We start from the raw sequence: 25013 nt of genomic DNA on the forward strand, positions 1-25013 counted from the left end.
ATTTTGAAAATTTATTTATTAAATAAATTAAAATTATTCAAATATCTTGTATTGTATTCAAATATAAATAGGTATATAAGTATGCAGTATATTATTGTGTAATGTTACAAAATAAAAAGAAAACACTTGAATGGTAACTTTGAACCACAGTCGAGGTGAATAATCACAAAAATATTGTACTGAATCAAAGATTACAATAACTTAATAATAATAAAAATGTAAATGCTCCTTCGACTATGGTCATCATATTTATTGTGATAAAAGACATCGAGAGATCAGAAGAAATCCTTGTGATAAATACTAACGACCAAAGTTTTTAAAGTAGTGTTTATCTAAGTCTATCAATGCAATTTGAATACAATTGCAATATACAGAGTGTAGCAAAAACCTTATCCGAACGTGAAATATTTACCCAACATCGAAATGTTTACTGCGTTTTAGAACAACAAAAAAAAAGCTGGAGGAAATAAAACTAAAAACTATGAATTTACGAGTGCAATCGGAACGAGAACCTTTAGAACCGTGATAAAAATATGCTTTTGATACCGTCCAATTCAGTTCACTTAATGAAATGTTTCATGTAATCTAACAATTCTTAAACTGGCCTAAGTGTCTTTAGGGGAGCTAATTCTAGTTATAAAAATGCTTAGTATCTATTAAAACATTAATGGAATTTAAGCTTATTCTAAGAAACTTGTTTTTTATTAGTGTTCTATTTAGGAAATTACGATTTGATGCTCTAAATATAGATTTAATGGGAAAAATGGGTCAAAAATATTATATAGTGTAAAAGTATAGAAAACACACTATATACCTAACTTGATCAGTTAATTTTGAAATTCAACGTTTAGAAACAGTTTTATCATTTACTCTAATATCAGTTCAGTATCTGCAACCAAACTATGTATAACGTAATTCAAGTCAATCTATTTTAGTTTTTAAACCACAACAAAACCGTGTTAAGTGCATAGACCTTGTTGAGCGACAGGAGGTTTTAGTCAGTTCGACTCCGACATGCCCCGCCCTTCATCCCCAGGGGAGGGCGGAAGTCCGGCGATTTCCTCCTCCTATACATAAAATACTTGTATTTTCATACTTCAGTGGTTAAGTGAAGCTTTCTGTATGTCATCCTTAGACATACCTACTGATATCGTAAGTCAGTTTGAGGGTCTTGTCATTGTCAATGGAAGGAATTTAACAATGTCATTATGCTTTAACGGTACTATATAAGTGAATATTAGTTTTTGTTACACTCTGTTTTTTCAATGAAATATGTTTAAGAGATTTTGGTACAACTCCTGTGTTAGATATCAACAGCCCTCATAATTTTCAAATACGAAGTTAAGGAAGTTCCTATTAAATAATTGTTTGTATTACATTATATAATTAGTGTTATTTTTTTTTTGCTTACCATTCATAATAATAATTGGGCACACCGAACATTTTATGTATCGATATATTTAATATTATTTATATGTGTGTATGAAATTTGTATCAGAAATTATACAATTTACAAGCTATTTGATTTTTAGTGGATTACCTGGTCGTTGCGTAAAAAAAATATAAAAATGGTGTGTATCATACATCATTAAACTGAACAAATATGTTGACAGTACTTCGTAAGTTCCTAGCGACCCGCCCTCGCTTCGCTTCGGAAACTGTAATTTATTATTGATTTCACCACTATTTAATGGATGTTATTATACATATAAACCTTCCTCTTCAATCACTCTATCTATTAAAAATCGCATCAAAATCCGTTGCGTAGTTTTAAAGATTTAAGCATACATAGGGATATAGAGACAGAGAAAGCGATGTTGTTTTATACCATGTAGTGATGTCGGTTGCTCGCTGACTCGCACTATACCACACACGAAGACAAGCACGAAAGAGAGAGAGGGAGAGATTGTACTTCAAAGTACAAAGGGTGATTTTATCGCTAAGAGCGATCTCTTCCAAGCAACCAACAGGTGGATAAGAATCGTAACGATAATTTAATAACATTACACAAAAAAGAATAAACTATCAAGATATGACCTTCGTTCGTGGTTACGATGATATGTTATGACAGATTCAAGGAGTTTTTATTCAACTCAATAGTTTGGCGATATTCTGTGCTTCTAAGAGCTTAAAATAGGACATTGTGCATCAAGGGAGAAAATTCGGACATTTCCTCCCGCGTGTAACGCGTAAACACGCTGCAGGAAATGTCCAACTTTTCTCCCCCGGTGCACATACTATTTTTTCTCCTACCAGGCCGAAAGTTCGTGGAGTACCGAGCCGGGGTTCAGGAGCGAAGCCCCGGTGGGGTCCAGGAGCGAAGCCCTGTCGGGGGTAGGCGGGGCGGAGCCACCCCATACTCATAAAAACAATTTAACGGTTTACTATTAATTGAATAAGAACTGTCTGATGAACTCATCTTAGTTTAATACTTCACTATTAAATTTTATTGCCTTTTGTTTATTTCACTTTTACACTAAACACAATATTGCAAATTACTCGAGCACAACAATGGCGGAGAATTTTAGGTGCGTCAGAGCAAACGTAGACACTAACGCGCATGCGCACTTGTACCCAGGGAGAAAAAGTTACAATTTCTTCCCTGTACAGCGGGAGGAAAACCGAACTTTCGGCGTAGGGAGGAGAAAAATGTACCTTCATGGTGGTAGCGATATTATAGTTATGTAGGTAGCGGCCTGATATTTCCAATGTAGATAAGCGACAGAAACCAGGAAGAACCGCTGGCTCGCCTATCTACAGCAGCAATAAGAAAGTTATAGAATATAAAATTAAATCTGATGAATTTGAGGACTTTTTTTTATTGCTTAGATGGTTTGACAAGCTCACAGCCCACCTGGTGTTAAGTGGTTACTGGAGCCCATGAACATCTACAATGTAAATGCGCCACCCTTCTTGAGATATAAGTTCTAAGATCTCAGTTTAGTTAGAACGGCTGCCCCAGCCTTAAAACCGAAACGCATTAGTGATTCACGGCAGAAATAGGCGGGGTGGTGGTGCCTACCCGTGCGGATTCACTAGAGGTCCTACCACCAGTAAGAACCATCTACCACCATGACCTCGATACTAAAGTTGAGAGGTCGTCTTCAAGCATAACAATACTCAGGGAGGCCTTGTTGCCTTGAGACACGAATGACCCACAGGGCTCATCTTGGTATCAACTTCGGTAAGATATTCTGATCGCCTCTTCCTAGAATAATTGGGATACGACTTATCTACAACCGTACAGCGTAATGTAGAAATAAAAGACGTACTTAAAAATTATTATATTTATTGTGAACAGTGAATTACTAACTAAATATCCAAGAGAGCTAATCGTAATTTTATTATTTCCAAATAAAACAAGTGAACTTGAGAAACTTAGATTAAGACAAAATTGAAAGTTTTTTAAACATAATCATTGACTAATATTAGTTTTGGAACCGGTAACCTTAGTACTAATGCCTTCAAACTGATAAAAATGCGGCCCTAGTGAATAATACGTTATGTAAACTTAATTTCAACCACCGTTAAAGCATACATATTTGATACTTTATATTATATCTACAAGTCTTTAAATCCAAGACTATTTATTCTATTAATCATTGATTAAGTGATTTTTTTTTAAACTTTAATTTTCATTTGTTTTTCTTCTAACATCATTAATATCATACATGGCAAGTGCATATTTCGAATTAGACAAGTGTGATTTTTATTTTAGAACTTATCAAATAATAATAGCGCGTAATATAATTTTCTAATAGATTTAATTATTATAATAACCAAGATAAATTAATTTCGACTTCACATATGAATAAAAACAACGTGTACTGTATTAAATTGCAGAACAACACAATAGTATTATTTTTCACGAATGAGATTCATAAACAAATGTTCAACTGACGAATTACCCAATCGACGAATCGTACCGACATTTATATAAAACATTGAAAAAAATTTAATGAATTAAATTAAAAATAAGCCCAACTTACTAACAAAGGAGCGATCGATTATCAATAATTATGAATTATGAATACTTATTCTGAGACTCTAATTTGAATACGCGTTATGAATATTGAGAACAAACTTAAACATATCAAGTCGAATGCAAAACCAGCTTTAATTTCATGATAGTTTTGAAACGATATGACTAGTTTCCAGTATACAATGCCTAGGGGGTTGTCTGGAAGGGAAGGATTCTCCTGTTTTCCAAAACACTACTTACGTACTAAAATTGAACGTTTGAAGGTTTGTTACCTTATACCGCAATCATATCGTTTTCTCGCATTAAAACTGTATAATCTCAAAACTTACTAATTTTACAGGAGAGCGTTTTAAAGGTTTAACATGTGATATATTTAATATTAATCATCTTTACAACTTTATTTTTTTTTATTTTTGCCGGTTACATTATCTGTCTTTTAAATTAAGATTAAATTATGTACTATTAATTTTGTTAATAGTATTCAAAACATAAGTAAACTAAAAAAAAAATTTAAACTAAACTACGCTCTGTTGACAGTATTTATGAGAAAAATACTGGTGATACCAAATGTTTACGCATATTCACTCAATTTCGAATATTTTTGGAAATTGTACACTTTTAATGCGAAAAGACGATATAACTTGGGGATGAGTCAACTAGAGTTTGGAATGGTTGTACACTATTTATCAAGCGATTTAGAAAACAGGAACTAATTCGTTTGTTGTCTGCAGACGATATGAATTTCATGGATAATATTATGTCTTAGTCGAACGAAGTCGTTGCGGTCTAAAGGATAAGACGGCTAGTATACAGCGACGCACCTACGCCAGGGTTCAAATCCTGGTAATCCAAAATACTAATCTGATGACAATTTCTCGAACGAAATACGTAGCACGTGTTCACAAACGACTTCACGAACGGTATAATATTTTCTAATAAAAATCAAAACCCGAAAATTCATAATTCGTATAATTACTGGTGGTATTATAAATCAGTAGTACATTGTAAGACCGCACAGGGTGGATATCGCGATCCTCCCTAATTCAACCGCGATGTAGTGATGTGTACCAATTTGAAAGGTGAGACATTCGTTACATTAAATTGAGCCTTTTATTATTATTTTTTTTTTTTTATTGCTTATATGGATGCTTCGCTTAGATGGATGGAGGCTTTAGAGCCTTCGATATTATTTCATAAATAGGCAGCGACATTCACTTCGCAATGTCTACGAACTCTGATGAACATTGATCACCAGAGGAACAGTGTCCTAAACCCATATAAGCAAAATAAAAAGAATTGAAGTTATCATTATATTGGCATATTACAGTCGTTATGGTGTTTTTTCTAAAAAAAACTGGATGTGCTAAAAGAAACGTCAAAAGAAAAAATAGAAAAGTCCCTCCCTTGTTACGTTCTAATGTACACTCCAATACTGGAGATATAACCCCAAGGTCGTAAAACACATGCCAAATACTTATTATGACGATAAGTAGACATGCCCTACCGACCCCACGTAATGTGGGATAAGAGCAGGAAGAAGTTGTTATCGTTTTTGTTAGCTTTGCTTGTTGTTAGTTAAAATAATTTTAAAAAATCGTAACCTAAAAGACAATCTCTTGTTTGGAACGTAGTTGTAATATTTCTTTAATCCTCCCCAACAAGTTGAGTAGGTAATGACAATTATCCTAACATAATCAAGACGGGAAATCAAATAAAAGTAATTCCAGTTACGACAGTTTCAACTCTAGCCTGATGAAACCGTGTTCAGAGTTGACTCTGAACTCTGGAATACAACTGAGAAGATTCAAAAAACAACACAATATCTGTTCAAACTCGATGATACTCGCACAATTATTTTTTTCTACTAATGATTGTCTTTTTTATGATCAGTGTCATGTAGTAGACGTTTAAATATAACTAGAAAGGTTATAAAGAACGTACAAATATTTAAAAAATTAATAGGCTGCTACGAAAGATTCTACTATGTGTTGAAAATATGCCCCGGGATTGTTTAAAATCAAAGAGAGCTTTTGTCTTTTTTTTTTATTGCTTAGTTGGGTGGACGAGCTCACAGCCCACCTGGTGTTAAGTGGTTACTAGAGCCCATAGACATCTACAACGTAAATGCGCCACCAACCTTGAGATATAAGTTCGAAGGTCTCAAGCATAGTTACAACGGCTGCCCCACCCTTCAAACCGAAACGCACGACTGCTTCACGGCAGAAATAGGCAGGGCGGTGGTACCTACCCGTGCGAACTCACAAGAGGTCCTACCACCAGTAAAACCTACCAGTTGTCTGTCTATTTTTAAATTTAAACACATGAACTTAAAGTATGGAGTACCTTTTAGGCATTGTATTGTTAATCACTTTCAGTTTCCGATGCAATAACTGATTAATAATCATCATCTACTTTGAATTCCTACGTAATATATCAAAATCATAAACATATAATATTATGAAAGATATTTAAAAAAATTCAAAGCAATTTATTTTCTATTTTTCGATAAATATAAGAACATTTTCCTCACTAAAATGCTGTAGCTATAATGATTTCCAAAACCACATATTACTATTCTTCATACTATACTAGGTATATATTGTTAACATATCTATTAAATTTAATAGAAAAAGTCAATTTTAAAGTATCTAAATACTAATTCTGCAGAACGATTACGCACGAGAAAGCCATAGTATTATTATTATTTATACATAATAAAAACAATTATATACAATAAATACATTATATATTATTTTTAATTTAAGGTAGTGTGTAACAAGTTTATGTATATGTTGTACATATAAAACATTGCGGTGGAACAATAATACGATTAAATCCAAATACAGTTTAGCTTAAATGCTACTCATGTGACAATAATATTGAAAAAAAAAAATACGCTCTTAAAAATTATAGGTTTACACACCTAATTATGTAAAATGCATTTTGTATACTTAATTTCCAATAACATAAGTCCAGGCACTGTTCTCACTGATTTCATAATGAAACTGTTTGGAAGAATTATGCATTTAATATTAATATTGCTTTCATATTATTAATTCTCTATCCGATTATTAATATTACAATAATACAACTCTCTGTCTTCATGATAGTAAATTTATCATCTAATAATTCTTTATATATTGTTTAATGCAACTTAATTACTAACTAGTGAAACCCGATCTCGTTCCTTTGTATCTATAGCTAGATGTGTGAAAAACATCAATTTCTTCAAACTACTCAGGCGCCACCTATCGTACGTTTATAGTACTATGACAAACATTCCCTGCGGTGTCAACAACGACGTATCATCACAATCTAGTAAAAGGTTTACGAACGCATAAAGGGCAACACACACAAATATAACTATTAATTCATATAGATAATTAGATATTTAATTCAGATCAAATATTAAATTCAAATAGGTAAAATAAAAATAATAATAAAAGCAAATTATAAATACTTCAAATCATATTCAGTCTCTAACTTAAAAAAAATATATGGACGGATTGTCATAAACATTACTTTTAAATTTGTACTTAAATTAAATAGAGGTGACTTTGAAACATGACATATTAACCTTGTTTAATTCCAAAATAAACAGATATTGATGTGAGTACACAAAAGGATAGTATTGGCAGAAATAAATTACGGATAATATAATATTAATATTATGTTATTTACTAACATCTACAAAATCTAAATAGAGAGACTAAGGAAAGTGCTATACACCTTTCATTCACATATAATGCTAATCTATTTAAATCAATGTGTCACAAATCACTAATAATTGCTTATTACGTTATCTTATATAAATATATAAATTTTCGAGACTATAACTAGATTGCTTTCATATCTAAGGCGTTTATAAGAGGTTTAACATTGCTTTTATGATAGCAAGTCTTTTGATTTATGAACATCAGTTTACGTGAATAATTCTACATAATTTAACGCTATTTTAGTAGCTACCTTTCTCCATATTCAACTTATCGAAACTGTACTTATTTATATGACGTGTAATTGCTCACATATAACACATTTAGATCGATTTAAAATAAAGTAACTATGAGGGACCTACTACTGTTTACGCATTATTATAAATTTACAAACTTAATTACGAGTAGAACAGACATAATTAAATAAAAAAATCATGACGTTATAATTTACACTCCACTTCGCGCTCTATTTTAGGTTTTTAATTTTATCTGGAGATTCGTAGGCTTCTGTGATTTATCTAAATGAAACCGCACCGCACTCTATTTAGTCAACTTGCTTCTATAACTTTATTATATAATATTATGTTCCTCTAAATAAACCCGTGTTCACCGGTACTATGAATACCAGAAAGATACGAGACGAAAACTAGTATAGTAGTACACTGTAACTCGAACGCCAAGTATATTTAGATATAATGATTCCAACCGAGAATAATGGTTAGGGTTAGCAAGTAATAGGCGAACGTGCCAACCTTGTATTGCTACCGTTTTTTTAACGTTAAAGAAACAATAAACAAGGGATACGAACCGCTGCATTAGTCCTCATCCTCATATATATAGTAATGCCAGCTGTTTTAAATATCTTACATTGAACTGACGAATGTAGTTTCCAGAAACTACTAATAAAATATAGTTTAAAAAAAATCCGTCTAATAGCAACTAATTTAATAACAGGTTTTTAAGTCTTTTGTTTTATTTTCCCTACACGCTGGTAGCCGGGCCTATTTCAGCTACGCGCGGACGGGTAGGTGAGCTCACGGGCTCAAACTAAGGGCGAATTTACATTACGAAATTAGTGGCATGAAATTAATTTCGTGACATTACTTTTACCATCAGTTTCACGTGTAATTTAACATTTTCGTAATGCATGCATTAATTTCATGAATGCAAGTAAGTTTTGGTGAAATTAGTGTTATGCAACTAATTTCTTAGTGTAGGCGCGACATGAAAATAATGTCGCGAAAGGGCCTGCGCTGTGCGGACGTGTGTATTTTTAGCTCGCGTGCGCTTCATGAGTTGAAAATGGCAACCCAACGATGAAGTACAGATAAAAATATAGAATTCATTAATGAATATCAGCGACTACGGATTCGAAACACCTACAGTAAAAAATCAAAATTATCTTCACTCATTCGAAAATAGTTTTTATAGCTCTCAGGATCTTCAGAGACTAACTTCATTGCACCTAAATACCTTCTTGTTAACCATCCTCGAATCTAACGTCTTTTTTTTCTTGATAGTCTTTTTTTAAGTTTTTAGGTATATAAGAATTTCTTTAGCTACATTGAATATAGCAAAATATAGCTTTGATGCTGATGGCGCCATGGTTACTACGATACTGCGGATTTCGCGACACTAATTTTTTTACGAAATTACTTTCGGATATATCGAAACTACTTTCGTAAAACTGACTTTAACATGCATGACACTAATTTTGTAATATAAATTCCGCATAAGAGAAATTGAGGGCCGCGTGAGTAAGTCGAGCGATCCGTGTGTCGTTGACTAAATAGAGAACAGTTTATTTATTATTCACATATACGAATAATACAAAAAGGGCGTTTTTAAAAAAAAACAGTATATTTTTCGAAAGCGTGGAAATGTTACAAAGACGCAAGACACTTTTACCAATAAAATAATGTTGTAAAATTACTTAATTAGAGATGGCACACATGATTTTGTTGAACTATATTCGGATATCACTCGAAAGTGTTTCGTATCGATTAACTATTCAGTTAGTCAGACTATAAAGTTAAAATTTATGAGATGATTAAATGAATTTAACTTTTTCTATTGTTAACCTTTTTGACTGTCTGAGATATTTTAAAGTAAGACATAAAAAAATCGATTCGTGGATACCATAACTGAATGTAACAAGAATAATAGAAATCGCACGATTGTTTCGCAACCGAAACAAGACCTAACGATGCCTAACCTCGCGCGAGCACGTAATATCGATAAATTTCTATTAAACAACTATGTAATTAGCTAAAACTATAGGTTATTATTTTGAAAGCTGTATTGAACATGTGTAATTTACGTGTTTATTAATTTTTATCTTATAATATTTGAACAGCTGTATTTAACGAAGCACAGCCCACATTTCTTTTATATTTCAAACTATGAGTAATCAAAATGTTATTATGTTGTACATTACACTAGTTTATTGAGCATTTCTTTAAAAACTGTATTTTTCTTCTTTATTTTCCTGATTAAGAAATTTTGACAACATGATACTGCATAAAAAAATATGTATTTCTAGGACTAGTAATAATTATTGTTTAAATGAATAAAGCAATGTTGTCAGAACTATTAAACCGGGTGTGTCTAATTGTTAATGTTTAGATTTTTTATAGGTTTTAGTGGTTAGGGGACCGCTTCCGAAAACGAAGACCGACGAATAATCGATTCTGATTTAAAAAAGATCGTACTTTTAAAACATTTGATTATTAGTTTTATAAAAAAACCCAGCAGTGAAACACTAAATCAAAAACAGCTGTTGCTCGGATTACTGATCCATTGCTGTTTTTTTATTAATGTATTTTCTATGAAACTATCTTTTCATTTAGCTGTACTAGCATGATGGAGCGTAAATAATGCTAATAAAACCTTTTAAAAAAAATGCTGTTTTTAAATCAGGATCGATTTTTTTCCGTCGCATCATCAAAGGTGTCATTAGTACAATAGTCTGTCTTCGTTTTCGGAAGCGGTCTCCTAACACCCAGTATATTAATCGTAGGCAGCATCAAACACGAATCGGTGAGACACAATTCTTATACAAAATACGCCATTGAAAGAAACGAATATTTTATTAAGTTAAATACGTTTCCAATGCCCTTAACTTACGCAAGTTTTTATAATATTTCGATTAAATACTTTTTAAATTTATGGAATTGATTGATAAAAATAATGCATTATTGTACTTACATTTATAAAAATATATATGAATCTAATTAGTTACTATATAAAAAGCTGTCAGCTCGGACTTTTTTCACTCTTTAAATCGTTACTCTACCAAAAGTATATACGCAACGCATTTTATAAATCTAACACCGTACAAATTTATTTATTCAATTCGATATTTTTCTCAAAGATATTTCGCTAAATTAAATAATTTATTTTCAAGCTAACTCCTCAGACCGTAAATCAGCCGCTATATCCGTATTGACAACATAGTTAATGTTTCATTTTTATTTTAACCATAAATACGAATTAATACAATATAATATAATATAATATTATACTCGTTTTCTAACGAACAGTTTAACTGATATTATTGCGTTTCTCACTGTAAGTTTTTAATGTAATTCTCAAATAGCTTCTTACATATTAACCTATACCTAATTAATGGGGTTTTTTTGTTTTACATTACACATCTAACATATACATTTTCATGAGAAATTATCACTAGCGTATCGATATATGTTGTAATTAAATTGTTACGAAAATAATTTTAACGACTACAATGACACATCAGTGGCAGCGTGACTACAAACGTGGGTTATTTAAAAGCCAATGTGCTGAACCGTATTTATTTATTGAAATGCATGTAAACGGTACACAAAACGACACATAAACAAAAGCAACGAGGCACACGTCGAATATTACATTTGAGACGATTGAAAATCTATACGTACCAAGCAACAATTACAATTACATAATACATTAATCTAAACGAACAGTTGTAATTCCATTTAGTTCTCGGCGTATCTTGTTCTAATAATCAATAAAAATTACATTTCATTTGTTCTTATTTTTTTTTAATTTTAAATAAGAACAAAAAGTCACTGTAAAAAATATATACAAGTAAATAAAAGATTTTAAGATTAAAAAATAAGACAAGAAATACACTCAGATCGTCTATTACTATTTCAGATCGTAAGCGTCTGAATGAGATTCAAGGTAGCGTTGGTTTATAATTCTACCAGAGTCAACGACTGGCGTGAGCAGATCTTCAGAAGGTACTTGTATGCGAATCCTATTGTCAGAGGGCACATTGTTGGTTCCGTTGGACGTGTAGAAGCCAAGGGAGATTGGCTTCAAATGGTCATCGGTGTACGTTTTATATTTTTTCGGACTTACGGGATGAAGGTGCGACGGGCTGGCCGTCAGGGGATTGTAGGTGACGTGGATGCGGACCACGTCCTCCGACATGGGGGACGCGGATGGGGGGTGGGGGGTCGCCCTTGGTGTGGAGTGGCTCGTCGATGGCGCCCTCTGTATACTCATCCCGCAAACGCCCGAACTGAAATCACGTACGAATAACACATTTGTCTGTATCGTAAATATCTATACTAATATATAAATCTAAAATTGTTTTTGCAGATGTTCCGTTATAACTACCGAACCATGCATCCGATTGACTTGAAACTTGGTATCCATGTAGAAAATATGTACATGTACTTAATGGATAGGCTAATATTTATATGAGTGTTGGACTCCCTACACCAGTTGCGGGGGCGTTAATGATGAGAATCTTTGTGGGGGTGAAAAATAATAATGTTAATTTTAAATGCCCAGCGAAGCGGTCGGGTACAGCTAGTAGTTTCTAAAAGAACCCTTGTTTTTTATCTCTACTGAAGTTATTTTTATAGATACGTAATTTAAAATTCTAATATCTAATTCTACGAAACCTACAAAAAATGTAACAACTTAATTTTGAAAAGAGAACAAAAGAGAATGTTGTATTTAGTTAGATTATTTTAATACGAATCTAATATTTTTTTGTTATTGCTTATCTGATGGGAGGACGATCTTACGGCCCACCTGGTGTTAAGTGGTTACCGGAGCCCATAGACATCTACAATGTAAATACTGCCACACATAATGAGTTATGAGTTCTAATGTCTCAATTTTAATATCGTGACATGAAGCAGTGATCGCATAATGTGACAGTGCGGTGTGCGGTTAGTGGCATGCGTGACAATTCTAAAGGCTTCGTCAAACAGAACGCGTACTTAGCGCTGCGTTGTAACGGCGCCCTCTATTAATATCACACAAATTGACTAAATGAGCCCAACGCTCCTTGACGCAACGTTACATTCGCCAAATCATAGTGCCTTTCGATAGCAGTGTGAAAATTTAAAAGAATTAAGATGTCGAGTGATTTGATTCAGATGCGGCATTGTATAAGCAGAGGTATTTTCTAAGTAATTCTATCAATTTTTCGTGCATTATCCACTATTTTAATACATATACACAAGGACGCTAAAATGAAGTTTGTAAAAAATTACAACGCCTGACGCCGAAGCGCCCTAACGCCGCGACAGAGCGTTGCGTACAGCTAGCGCTGGGGCTCTGTTTGACAGTGTGTTACCATAGTAGTACAACACATCTCGGCGTCATAGCACGCCGTCAGTTTAGCGTTCTAACGCGCGCTAAGTACGCGTTCTGTTTGACGAAGCCTTAAGCAAAATAAACTAGCTAATATTCGAACAATGTTTTGCGGCGTGCGGCGCTACATCTACAGAAGACATCTCACCCATCTGACCCTGTGCCGTCGTCGCTAACGTTGCTGTGAGTGTCGAGGGAGTTGTCCGGCGCGTGCGACCGTCCGCTAGAGAACACGCTAAGGTCGGCCGTGCTTGTGACACTCGTGTCCGCGAGAGACCTCCGAGACCCCAGACCCGACACCGAGTCGTCACACCGGACCCCGCTCGCTAAGCCACTGTGCTCTGTCATGAAAACATTTACTAATTCTGTACTAGATCCATTCTAACGTTATTTATTAACAGCATATTAAATTTAAGCTATTACGTACGAAAACGTATTTTAAGCAACTATGGTAATGACAAAAACGAAGCGTGTTTAAAAAAAACGATATGCGCATGCACGATATAACAAACACTAAAAGGTTATTTACTTACCTTATATTTAACGTAAATACATTTTATAACGTTTCTTAAAGGAAATTCATGCAATTTTGTGTTCTTAAAAAAAAAAAACTATCTCTGCTAAACTTTGATAAACGATAAATAAAAAAATAAAAAAATGAAAGTTTAACGCATATAGTATATAATTATGAGAACTAGTTATTTATATATTTAATTATAATAGATAACTTAAGCATTTAACGTTTCCTTTTAGGTTTCGAAGCGTTAATGAGATAACTTTTTTGTTCATTATTCGAGTAGGTATTCACTACGGGCGGCTTCACATGAATGTTCATAATGTTCATACGGGCTTGAGATGTGTGAAGGGGCACATCGTAAGTAGTATTCGTATCTGTGATCAAAATATTTCCTTCGATCAATATAATTGTGAACTATAATTTTGATACTTCATAAACTATTTAGAGGTCGTGATTGTTGTTGAAAAACATGCGCCAATATAAACTCAATGTGTAGTAGTTGATTTAAAAAAGCCGAAAACTTTCGGTAGGCAATGATCGCAACATTATTGATATATTTTAGGTGCGTAAACTAATTCACAAATGATGTGAAGAGTAATTTAAGAAATGTAACAACTTTTCCATTAAATTTACCGCGTATGTACTTTGAAGGATGATTAAAATCGAACTCCATCATACAGCCACGGGCGGCAAAACTAAAAAAAATTAGATTAAATGTCCGTATTCTTTCTAATACTTATTTCGTGTTCGGGGAATCAGTACAAATTACATTGGTGCTGCTTCTGAATTAATTTATTAACATTAATTTTCGGATTTACGTTGCTTCAATATCATTACAGACAAACTAAAATAGCTTACTACTAAAAAACAAAATAAATCTAATACTACGGTGTTTGATCGTTGTTCAAACATCTGCGAACAATTTTAAAGATGACAGGGGTGGGTTTATGTTTCTCTTATCAACATTCAGCAGAGATTCTTTTTAACAACACAAAAATCGGTTAGCTACGAGTCAAATTAAATAATAATGTAAGCTTATCGATGAACCGCGTGTAGTTCAAAGATAGTAATTTCAGGATTGAAACATGTTAGATTATGTTAACGATACCAGAAAAAGAAAGGATAGCGTTTTCAAGAAGATGGCGCACACAATACGAAGGGCCTGGCTTCACTCAAGATTCAAGGAGCGGAGGTAATGAGATTTAAAGCTTGCATAATGCGAGAATTAATGGAAATGATCGAATGGCGGTAACTCCTTAAATCTTAAGTAAGGACGTGTTAATGAGAAATAGTGTTAATAATGACATAAACCCACCGCCATAGCACCAGTCAAAATGCCACCGCAGACGCTGCTACAACGGTAATTATCACCTACGTAGCTTCAACAAACTGCACGTGCTACAGTGAGATTTCAAATTTAGGCAAGCATGTTAAATACGACACGGCTGAATTAATTATACATTATATTATATATTATAATGCTTTTGAAATGGATAACGCCATATTTGTGAATCTTATGAAATTAAACAGCATTTTGAACATAGCAATAACGTTTTAACACACACACTATTTTGCTGTATTATATAATTTCATCATTACCAATTCATGCTTTTAAAATTGAAAAATGTTCGTATGAAAAACAGTACTCAAATTATTTACAGTCGCTTATACTGGACTACGGACGGTGGTCCCGATTCTCTACGAGAAAGTGTTACACAATTAATTCAACCGTGCTGTATTATTATTAAACACTAAATGTACATAACACAAACGATTCTGGCAAAACATAATAAGCATATTTTTTTTTAATTTTATGTAGACTACAATTAATCAGATTACATGAATTAATTAAATGTACGGATTACGAAATGAATTATTTTATTTTCATTTTAAATAATCTTAATTGAAAATACTACTCCTAGTTTTGTACTAAATTTTTACTTAAAATATGGGCTTTGAGATACGCAAACGAGACGGGACGCAGAAGGGTAGTCAGTCGCTTCGTCTGTTTTCTAAACATTACAAGGGCCAGAGAACACGAGTCCGTCAAAGTTCATTGTCTTGAAAAAGTACGCGCCGATTTGGAATTTCATATATAGGAATACATTTTTTTAATTGATATATTAGTAATTAATTGTATGTATTAATAAATATTAATTAATAATATATTAATAAATAAGTAATATTTAATTGATTGTATGGGATCATTGAGAAACACCGAAGCCTTTAACCCGTTAGTCAAAACTTGTTACACGCAACATCTATATAAATAAGGCAAATATAAAATATTTATTTCTATTGATACATATTTTCTAATGTTTTGTCAAACGATATTTTTATCTTTTTATTAGTAAATATTGACGAGCTGTGTTTTCAATGGTATCTTTTTTAATTCATCTTTTTCTAAATTCTAATTAACAAGACAGAACAAAAAATGTATCAAGTCTTGAGGAATCAGTGATTACGTCGACCTTTGATCATTGGGCGTATACTGATTATAAAAAGTAGGCTTAGAGATAAAAGTGTTAGAAGCCTTATAAAGTGCAGGGAGTGGGTAATTTAAAAAAAAATAAAGACCCTACAATGAGATTATTTAATATTTTAATGGCCTACTCAGTTTTACGACACGTTGACAAAAAAAACAAAAACAAAATAAAAATGCCTATTGCTTATGAACAAAGCCGTGTCACGTTACGTTATCTCAATCGCGTTCCTCAAAGCCTTACCTACAAATTGCACTAAATATACTATTCAAAATAAATTCTTAGTTTTAGTTCGACTTCAATATTTATAATTTCCTAATATATTTAGAACGTTTGTGACTATTTCATGCATGTGCTATCGCACTTTTATTTTACAATTAAATGATATTTTTTATTTATTTAGCACAAAATCACATGCTGACAGCGTAAACACGACCACTGGGCAATATCTCTGCTAAATTATGTATATTTCTCGGTTATGATTAGCACAAAATATGATATCTCCCATTTAACGAGACTGATGATAATAAAACAGTAATTTTTCATGAGGAAAATTAAGCATGCCATCTTAACATTACAAATCAAAATCATTTAACATTTTTAACATTTATATGTACAACATGCAGTAAATATTTAGATTTCATTTTAGTAAACTCGTCTGTGTTACCTGAAGATCGATCTTGTTTAGGTATTCTTTGAATAGAGTACTTTTTTACTTGCAACTTTTTTTACAGTGACATCAATTCATTAAGAGATTTGAGCATCATGCTTTCGTATCTTACATGACGATAGTCAGCGCGGCTATTATTACGAAGATACGGTGATATGACCGGTTCCTTTTAGTTACTTCTACTTTTAATACAAACTCACTCTTTCAGTTACATCTCACCTTATTCTTCTATTAACATTTCCTTTTAATATCCGGACTAATGATGGTCTACTAATTGATACTAGGAACCTACCAATTACTGGCGGGAAGAAACTGAGAGTTCGGGTACGCTTCAAATGTAAGACAAAATTGTGTTTCGATACAATTTTTTGGCACATGTCTTATGATTTGACGGTATCTAAGTCACGACCGTGGTGTCTGAGAATCAGAGTAACCAGTTAATATCGTTTATTTATTAAGACTAATTAGACCGTGAGCTCGTGTGCTGTGCGTCTTAAGCATTTGGAAAAAAATACTTTGAATGAACTTTATTTTGAATAATAAATTAACATATACACTGATTTTTTATGGTACAATTTATTTTGCACGCACTCTATTAGTTTGCCACAAATCAATCAGTGAGATATTCAAAAAGTTCGATGTGTTAAAAATCCATTTAAATTTTAGATGAAAGCATTTTGCGAACTTTTTTTTTAAACAAATCACACAACTGAATTTTTCTTACATTGCATCAAATCCGAATTTGTTGTTTGAGATGCATACAATATTCAAGTATTGTATCATAGTCATGCATCAGTACAATAAGTGCTACGTTTGTATACGTAACAGATTTACTATATATAAAAACAATATGGATGTATGATGAATTGTGTCACTGTTAATTGTTCAATGTTACAAATGCGTAAAATGATCTGAACCAAGGCTCTCATAAGACTCAGATCGCGATATGGTAGGCGTAATATCCAAATTACCTGAAACCGTATCGCTTTGAGACACCCGAAGTTCCTGTAGCTCCAACGCTGCTTTCTCTCTTCTGAAACAAATAATTTTTTTAAAAAGAACCTTCGAGCAAACTTTGTAATCTAAATTTATAGAAAGTGTTAAAATACCAGTTCCAGAGCCGACATAGGAATAAACAACTAGCCCAGTGTGAATTTTCATCTTGTTGAATATGCATATTATAAAGTTAACCATAATTTACTGAAGGTGCAACTTTGGTGTTAAGAATCACAAGCACAAGTAATACAGTATCCCTAGTTTCTTTCATGAATAATCCTAATACACCCTTTATTTACTTTACCTTAATATCACATTAGCTCTGGCCTGTTTTTCAGTCTCAGAAAAATTTTCAGCTCGCTGTCCGATTTTGGATTTTTTATCTGGTTCGACGAAAACACCCAAAGGACGTTTAGGAAGTTCGTTAGGTGGTGGAAGTCCTGGATAGTCAAGCTTCGCTCTCTTCAATTCCTCCATGGACTTCTCTAATTGATAAATAACTATATCATCTTCATATCCAAAATCTTTATGAAGTTTAACCTGCAATGAAATAAAAGTTGTAATGTAATTAAGGTAATCAATCAGTTATTCTTTCAAATATATTATATTGTACAAAAAATAAAACCTGGATATAATTGACAATTAAATCCATGTCATTTAACTTCATGATGGTTTTTTTGTGCAGTTTGAGTATTGTATAGGCCATAGCTGTGATAACCCTTTCTCCATCCAAAAGATATATATCCCAAACTCTTAAACAAAGGCTAAATGGCACCCTTTCAACAAAACAAACAAAAAACCATTTCAGTGAGTAAAGTATAGCATCCAAGCCAAATTTATCAAAGTGGCGCTTTAACTTAGGCATAAATTTAGTGAGTATCTTATCATGGTGTTCTAGAAATCTCGTTAACTTTGGAAATCCTTCTATATATAATCCATGCATTGCATACTTCTTATCTGACAAGAGTACTGCAAGTGCCCAGAACGCATCTTCCTCGTCCATATACATTAAGAGCACACCAGCCAATCCTGACATGCCTTGGCAATAGCCCACTTCAGAGTTATATAAGCTATATGCACATAGAACATTGAATAAAGAGCACTGTTTCTCAGAATATCTCTCTCTATAGAATTGATGTTCTCGGAACTGCCTATTTACATCAGAATCAATTTGTCGAACGTCAGTAGACCAAAGTTTAGCTAATTTTAACATCGCTCGATATTTTCCAGGATTGTCAGATCTCATTCGGTTTACATCTAATAACTTGCTCCACACTCCTATACGAAGTGAGTTTGGAATGCCCTTATAAATTCTACGATGCAGTTTTTGTTTGGTTTCAGATGTGCCCCATTCTTCTAACATCTTGAGCCATTTCTTTTCTCTTTCAAGTTCAATGTTAATCTTTTGCGGCGCCGTTTTCTGCGGCAAACGTTCGTCGTGAATGAAGCCATACCTGGAAACAAAAAGAGTAATCTTTGTTGAAATTGGTTGATTAGCAATTACATTAATTTAAAAAAAAACAGGTTTTATTAAGAATTTTAATTTGATAAGCGAAAATGCTATAAATGTAAGTTAAATTTAATCACATCAAGAGACACTGAGGGATATTCGTTAATTTAATGTTTCTTAAGGTATAAACATGTAAAAAATGATGTCTTACTAAACATTAAGCATCTGTTAAAGCACCAGTATGTGAAAATAAAAGTTCTAAGCTTGACTTTTTAGGTTTTTCCTAAAAGTCCTGAGGGAGGATTTCATTTAATGTCATCTCATTTTTTCTTTTTTATTGCTTAGATGAGTGGACGAGCTCACAGCTCACCTGGTGCTAAGTGGTTACCGGAGCCCGTAGACATTTACGACGTAAATGCTCCACCCACCTTGAGATATAAGTTCTAAGGTCTCAAATATAGTTAGTTACAAAGGCTGCCCCACCCTTCAAACCGAAACGCATTACTGCTTCACGGCAGAAATAGACAGGGTGGTGGTACCCACCTGCGCGGAATCACAAGAGCTCCTACCACGAGTAATTACGCATATTATAATTTTGCGGGTTTCATTTTTATTACACGATGTTATTCCTTCCATGTGTATAGCCGACGTGGTGGTAGCTTAAAGAAGGTGTTCGCAATTATGAGGTCAATACACATGGACATCACCAATGCACACAGTAGACCGCGTAGTCAGAAACAAAATTGACTATGTTATGATCAACAGAAGATATCGAAACTGTATCAAGGAGGCGCAAGCTGAAGAAGTTGCAGCCAAAGAGAATGGATAGAAGGCCAAACATAAGGAAGCTTGCTGAGCCGAAAACACGAGCGAAGACCCACACCGCTATTAATCAATGGGCTAACGATCGTCGTACTGAAACCACTGCCTCTGACCTCGACACGTGGACTAATCTAAAGCGAAGTGTAAAACATATATGTCACCAATATCTCTAACTATCACAACTGGTCAAAAAACAAGATTGGATGACAGATTCAATTTTGCAGCTTATGGAAGACAGGAGGCAATTTAAGGGTACAAATCCAGTAATGTATAAGCAAGTCGATGTCACCATTCGAAAAGAGATTGCGAAAGCCAAGAATGATTACTACAGCAATAAGTGCGCGCACTTGGAACAGCTTCAATGCCCATAAGCACATCAAGGAAATGGTTGGTCATAGACGGAAATCAATGAATACTTTGACCGATGCAGGTGGGAATCTCATTCTTGACGCCGATGGCAAAAAGAGTGTGGTGTGACTATGTTGCAGAGATGTTTGCGGACCCATCAAGGAACATTTCACCGATCACTGATCGGACTAGTCCAGCTATGTTGAGGTCTGAGGTTTTGCGGGCCTTGAAGGCTGCTAAAACAGGTAAATCACTGGGTCCTGATAATATACCGATCGAAATACTAAAGTTGCTGGAAGAAGATCAACTGGACGTTCTCACACAGTTCTTCAATAACACCTACGAAACTGGCAATCTTCCTAGTGACTGGCTAAAATCCACATTCATCACGATACCCAAGAAGCAAAACGCTAAAAAATATGGAGAGTATCGTATGGTTAGTCTTATGAGCCATGTCCTAAAAGTATTATTGAACATCATACAGAATTGAATACGGCCAAAATGTGATGAACAACTGGGCGATAGCCAATTTGGATTTCGATCTGGTGTTGGCACCAGAGAAGCTCTTTTCGCTCTCAACGTTCTCGTACAGAAATGCAGAGACATGCAAACTGATGTCTTTTTGTGCTTTATAAATTACGAAAAGGCATTTGACCGAATTAAACATCATCAACTTTTCAGCCTTTTATATGACATTGGTCTGGATGGTAAGGACGTCAGAATCATCCGCAACCTGTACGAGAAGCAGGTGGCTACGATAAGGGTCGAAAATGAGGAAACCGACCACGTTGAGATCTGTCGTGGGGTCCGGCAGGGGTGTGCCTTATCCCCGTTGCTTTTTAATGTCTACTGAGAGGCTGTGATGTCAAAAGCTCTTGAAAACCTTGAAGTGGGAATAGGAATCAATGGCAGGGTCGTTAACAACTTGCGTTATGCGGGCGACACTGTCCTTATTGCAGCATCGGAAGCCGATTTGCAAGCAATTGTGAATAAGGTTAATAAACACAGCGAGGAAGCCGGGTTGTCGATAAACATAAGCAAGACCAAGTTCATGGTAGTCTCAAGAAACCCGGATTTGAGTTCAAGCATATCTGTAGCTGGGAAACGACTAGAGCGGGTACGACAGTACAAGTATTTAGGGGCTTGGGTAAATGAAGCATGGGAATCTGATCAAGAAATCAAGACCCGGATAGAAACTGCTGGAGACTCTTTTAATAAAATGAGGAAAGTTCTTTGCTGTCGTCAATTGCATATAAAGCTCCGAGTCCGAGCTCCGAGTATATCTGGCCCATCGTCATGTATGGTTGCGAAACGTGGACACTGAAAGAGGACACTACAAGACGCCTACAGGCATTCGAGATGTGGTGCTACCGTCGCATGTTACGCATTAGTTGGACGCAGAGGGTCAGGAACGAAACCGTGCTTCAGCGTGTTCATATGTCCCGGAAAATGTTGCCTTCTATCAAAAAGTGCAAGATAGAATATCTCGGTCACGTGCTCAGGAACGATCGATACATGCTGCTGCAGCTGATAATGATGGGCAAAGTGGACGGAAAAAGACGTGCTGGGCGAAGAAAAAAGTAATGGCTCCGGAATATCCGGGAGTGGACCGGTATTGCCTCCGTCGAACAGTTGTTCCGGCTGGCTGCTGACATAAATGAATACAGGAAGCTAACGGCCAACCTTCAGGATTGAAGAGGCACTGGAAGAAGAAGAAGAAGAATTCCTTCACCGTGGAAGTCAATCGTGAACATTTGTTGAGTACGTATTTCGTTAGAAAATTGGTACCCGCCTGAGATTCGAACACCGGTGCATCGCTCAACGCGAATGCATCGGACGTCTTATCCTTTAGGCCATGACGACTTCAAATATTTTTTATTGCTTAAATGGGTGGACGAGTTCACAGCCTACCTGATGTTAAGTAGTTACTGGAGTCCATAGACATCTACAACGTAAATGCGCCACTCATCTTGAGATATAAGTTCTAAGGTCTGAGTATAGTTACAACGGCTACCCCACCCTTCAAACCGAAACGCATTACGGCAGAAATAGGCAGGGTGGTGGTACCTATCCGTGAGGACTCACAAGAGGTCCCACCTACCATCAGTAAAAAAACCCTATGATGTCTCAACTCATTTAAGGGATTTGTATGAGAAGGAAAACCTAATAAAAGTACCTATTAAAACAACAAAGAACAGGACATAATCAATGAATACTGACTAACTTAGAATCTCTTATAGCTTTCATGGACAGACAAACTAAGGATTTTTTGAATGTTCATTTGATATAAAGTGGTAATCAAGGCTCATGGAGACTAGTCAAGGGCCACCATTACAAAAATCAGAATAATCCTTAGGCCTCGTTTAAAGAAAGACCTGTCAATTCACAAGTGGAAAGGTAAGTTTACAATTTTAAGTCTGCAATAAACTACAGGAAGAGGGTGGTCATTGGTGGTCAGTGGTCCGATGATCTAACATGGAAACGGTATCTCCGTCAGTTAAAAATCTGAGTATGGAAGTATTCAGCTCATCACATATTCATTACAAAAGATGTCTATTGGCAATCAAATTAGCTCAAACACCAAAATACAATGTTAAATCAACAGTTGAATCCTTGGAACCCATGTGTCATCTGATCCCCAAATTTTGTTATGTTAATAACTTATAAATTTTCAACTGTGACTTCTTAATATTATCAGATCTACCGCACATTTTTGAAGCAGGAGGAAATCGATGCCTATGCACTAGTGGCTGAAGGTGGGGAATGTCAGATTGCAACTAACTAAAATCTGTCGCTTAACAGCCTCTGAATGAGACAAAATTCATTCATAAATAGATAATGAATAAATATAAACTACAATATCAAACAGCTTTAGTAGTAGTTTAAAACTACTTCTAAAGCTGTTTGATGTTTAGGAACATTTCCAACCTAGGCAAGAAATTATCCAACAGTTTATGCCAGTTTATGTTTGATTACTTTCAAAACTCATGCTCTGTTGTTCACATATTTTTACAGACTACTTAACATTAAGAAAGTGACCTAAAATTAAATTCACAACCAAATTTTAGTCAACAAAGTACACTTCGCATTGAGTCCTCGCATTAGCAAAGCTTGCAGAGCAATTTAAAAGAGTATTGGTTTATTTACATATTATTTCAGTGCTCTTTGCAAATTCTCTTACTATTGGATTGTAAAAATGCAGTTTTGTGCACTAATTGGGTTTTGAGCTATAATCTACCAGATACAAGGCCTATTCTACTGATACAGGTACTTTCCGATATTTATAATATTATTTTGATGGATTACATATCTATTTTAACACACATGAAATAGAGCTTCGATCTTAATTTCATAGACCATTACACAAAATTCTAAAAGTAAGTAAATGAACAGTTCTTCTATGACAACATTTGTACAAATACGCAAATTGCTAGCATGATAATTTTGGCTGGAATTAACCTGCAATCTTTCATTTATATATTTTCATTTTATTATTTTATATGTTAAAACTTACTGTCAATCTTCTATGTATGAATATTTTAAGCAAAGCTGTACATCAAAACCAAGCTTTCTTTTTGCTTTCATAGGTAGATATAAGAAACAGCTACAAACCTATCAGTTTTGTGGTACTCTTCAAACTCCGGATCCTCCCAAGGGTCGATTAGACCAACAAGATTTTCACGTCCTCTTTCGTATCTTTGGAAGATCCGCTCCCGCTCCTCGGAAGCCCGTGCCAACAGAGCCTCCTCATTCATAACACTGCCTTGCTGTTCTACATAACTTCACGACCTCTTCTTAACGTCCACCCTACCGAACTTGACACTTTTCTGCAGATTTCACTTTGAATAATTTTTATGCGTGTACTACAAGGCGATTCTGACAAAAATTGCTACACGTAACATTACGCCCATTGAATCTCAATCGTAAAATCTCGGACGCTCTACGACTACACCGTCATGTCAATTGGTAAATTGACTTAACTGTAGAACTATCTCAACAATATTTCCTGGTTCAGAAATAAATGCTGATTTGAGGCACCATAATACCTAGGTACTCGTTCATTCCAATTTTCTCTTTTTTGAAATTTATGTAAATGTCAAAAACGGTACATACCTACATACATTATTAAAAAAATCCAACACATTTTATTATTATTATTGAGTGGTAAGTAGGTAGGCAATAGGTAGGTAATAGTGAATATTAGTTACTAGGTAAAAAAATATGTACTAGTCTAAAGTAGTCTGGCCATAGATCATACACTAGCGCCTGTACCTTTTCTGATGTAATACACTTTGTGGACTAAAAATGGGTAGGTAATAATAATTATAAAAACGTCGAGATTAATAGTGTTATATGAAAATAGGGCTGTCGCCCATTGTTCGTGTTGGTTCGTGGCCCATTGTTCGTGGCCCATGGTTC

The 25013-nt window shown here is 34.4% G+C and overlaps 1 protein-coding gene across 3 annotated transcripts; it reads right to left on the reverse strand.

The window, feature by feature from the left end:
- Positions 1 to 11495: 11495 nt before the first annotated feature.
- RN-tre (USP6 N-terminal like RN-tre) lies at positions 11496 to 24737 on the reverse strand. Of its 3 annotated transcripts, none has more exons than XM_028179668.2 (6): positions 24207 to 24737; positions 18600 to 19428; positions 18279 to 18514; positions 17950 to 18011; positions 13457 to 13649; positions 11496 to 12220 (listed from the first exon to the last, which is right to left on the reverse strand). In XM_028179668.2, exons 1-6 carry the CDS (start codon positions 24347 to 24349, stop codon positions 11842 to 11844), a joined length of 1842 nt encoding a protein of 613 aa, XP_028035469.2. In that variant the 5' UTR covers positions 24350 to 24737; the 3' UTR covers positions 11496 to 11841. The 3 variants fall into 3 exon arrangements, with proteins under 3 accessions (XP_028035469.2, XP_028035470.2, XP_028035471.2); XM_028179669.2 differs by having other exon boundaries at positions 17950 to 18008; positions 24207 to 24716; XM_028179670.2 differs by having other exon boundaries at positions 13466 to 13649; positions 24207 to 24716.
- Positions 24738 to 25013: the final 276 nt, after the last annotated feature.

This window comes from Bombyx mandarina, chromosome 01, assembly GCF_030267445.1.
Source record: "Bombyx mandarina strain Sakado chromosome 01, ASM3026744v2".
Taxonomy (NCBI): domain Eukaryota; kingdom Metazoa; phylum Arthropoda; class Insecta; order Lepidoptera; family Bombycidae; genus Bombyx; species Bombyx mandarina.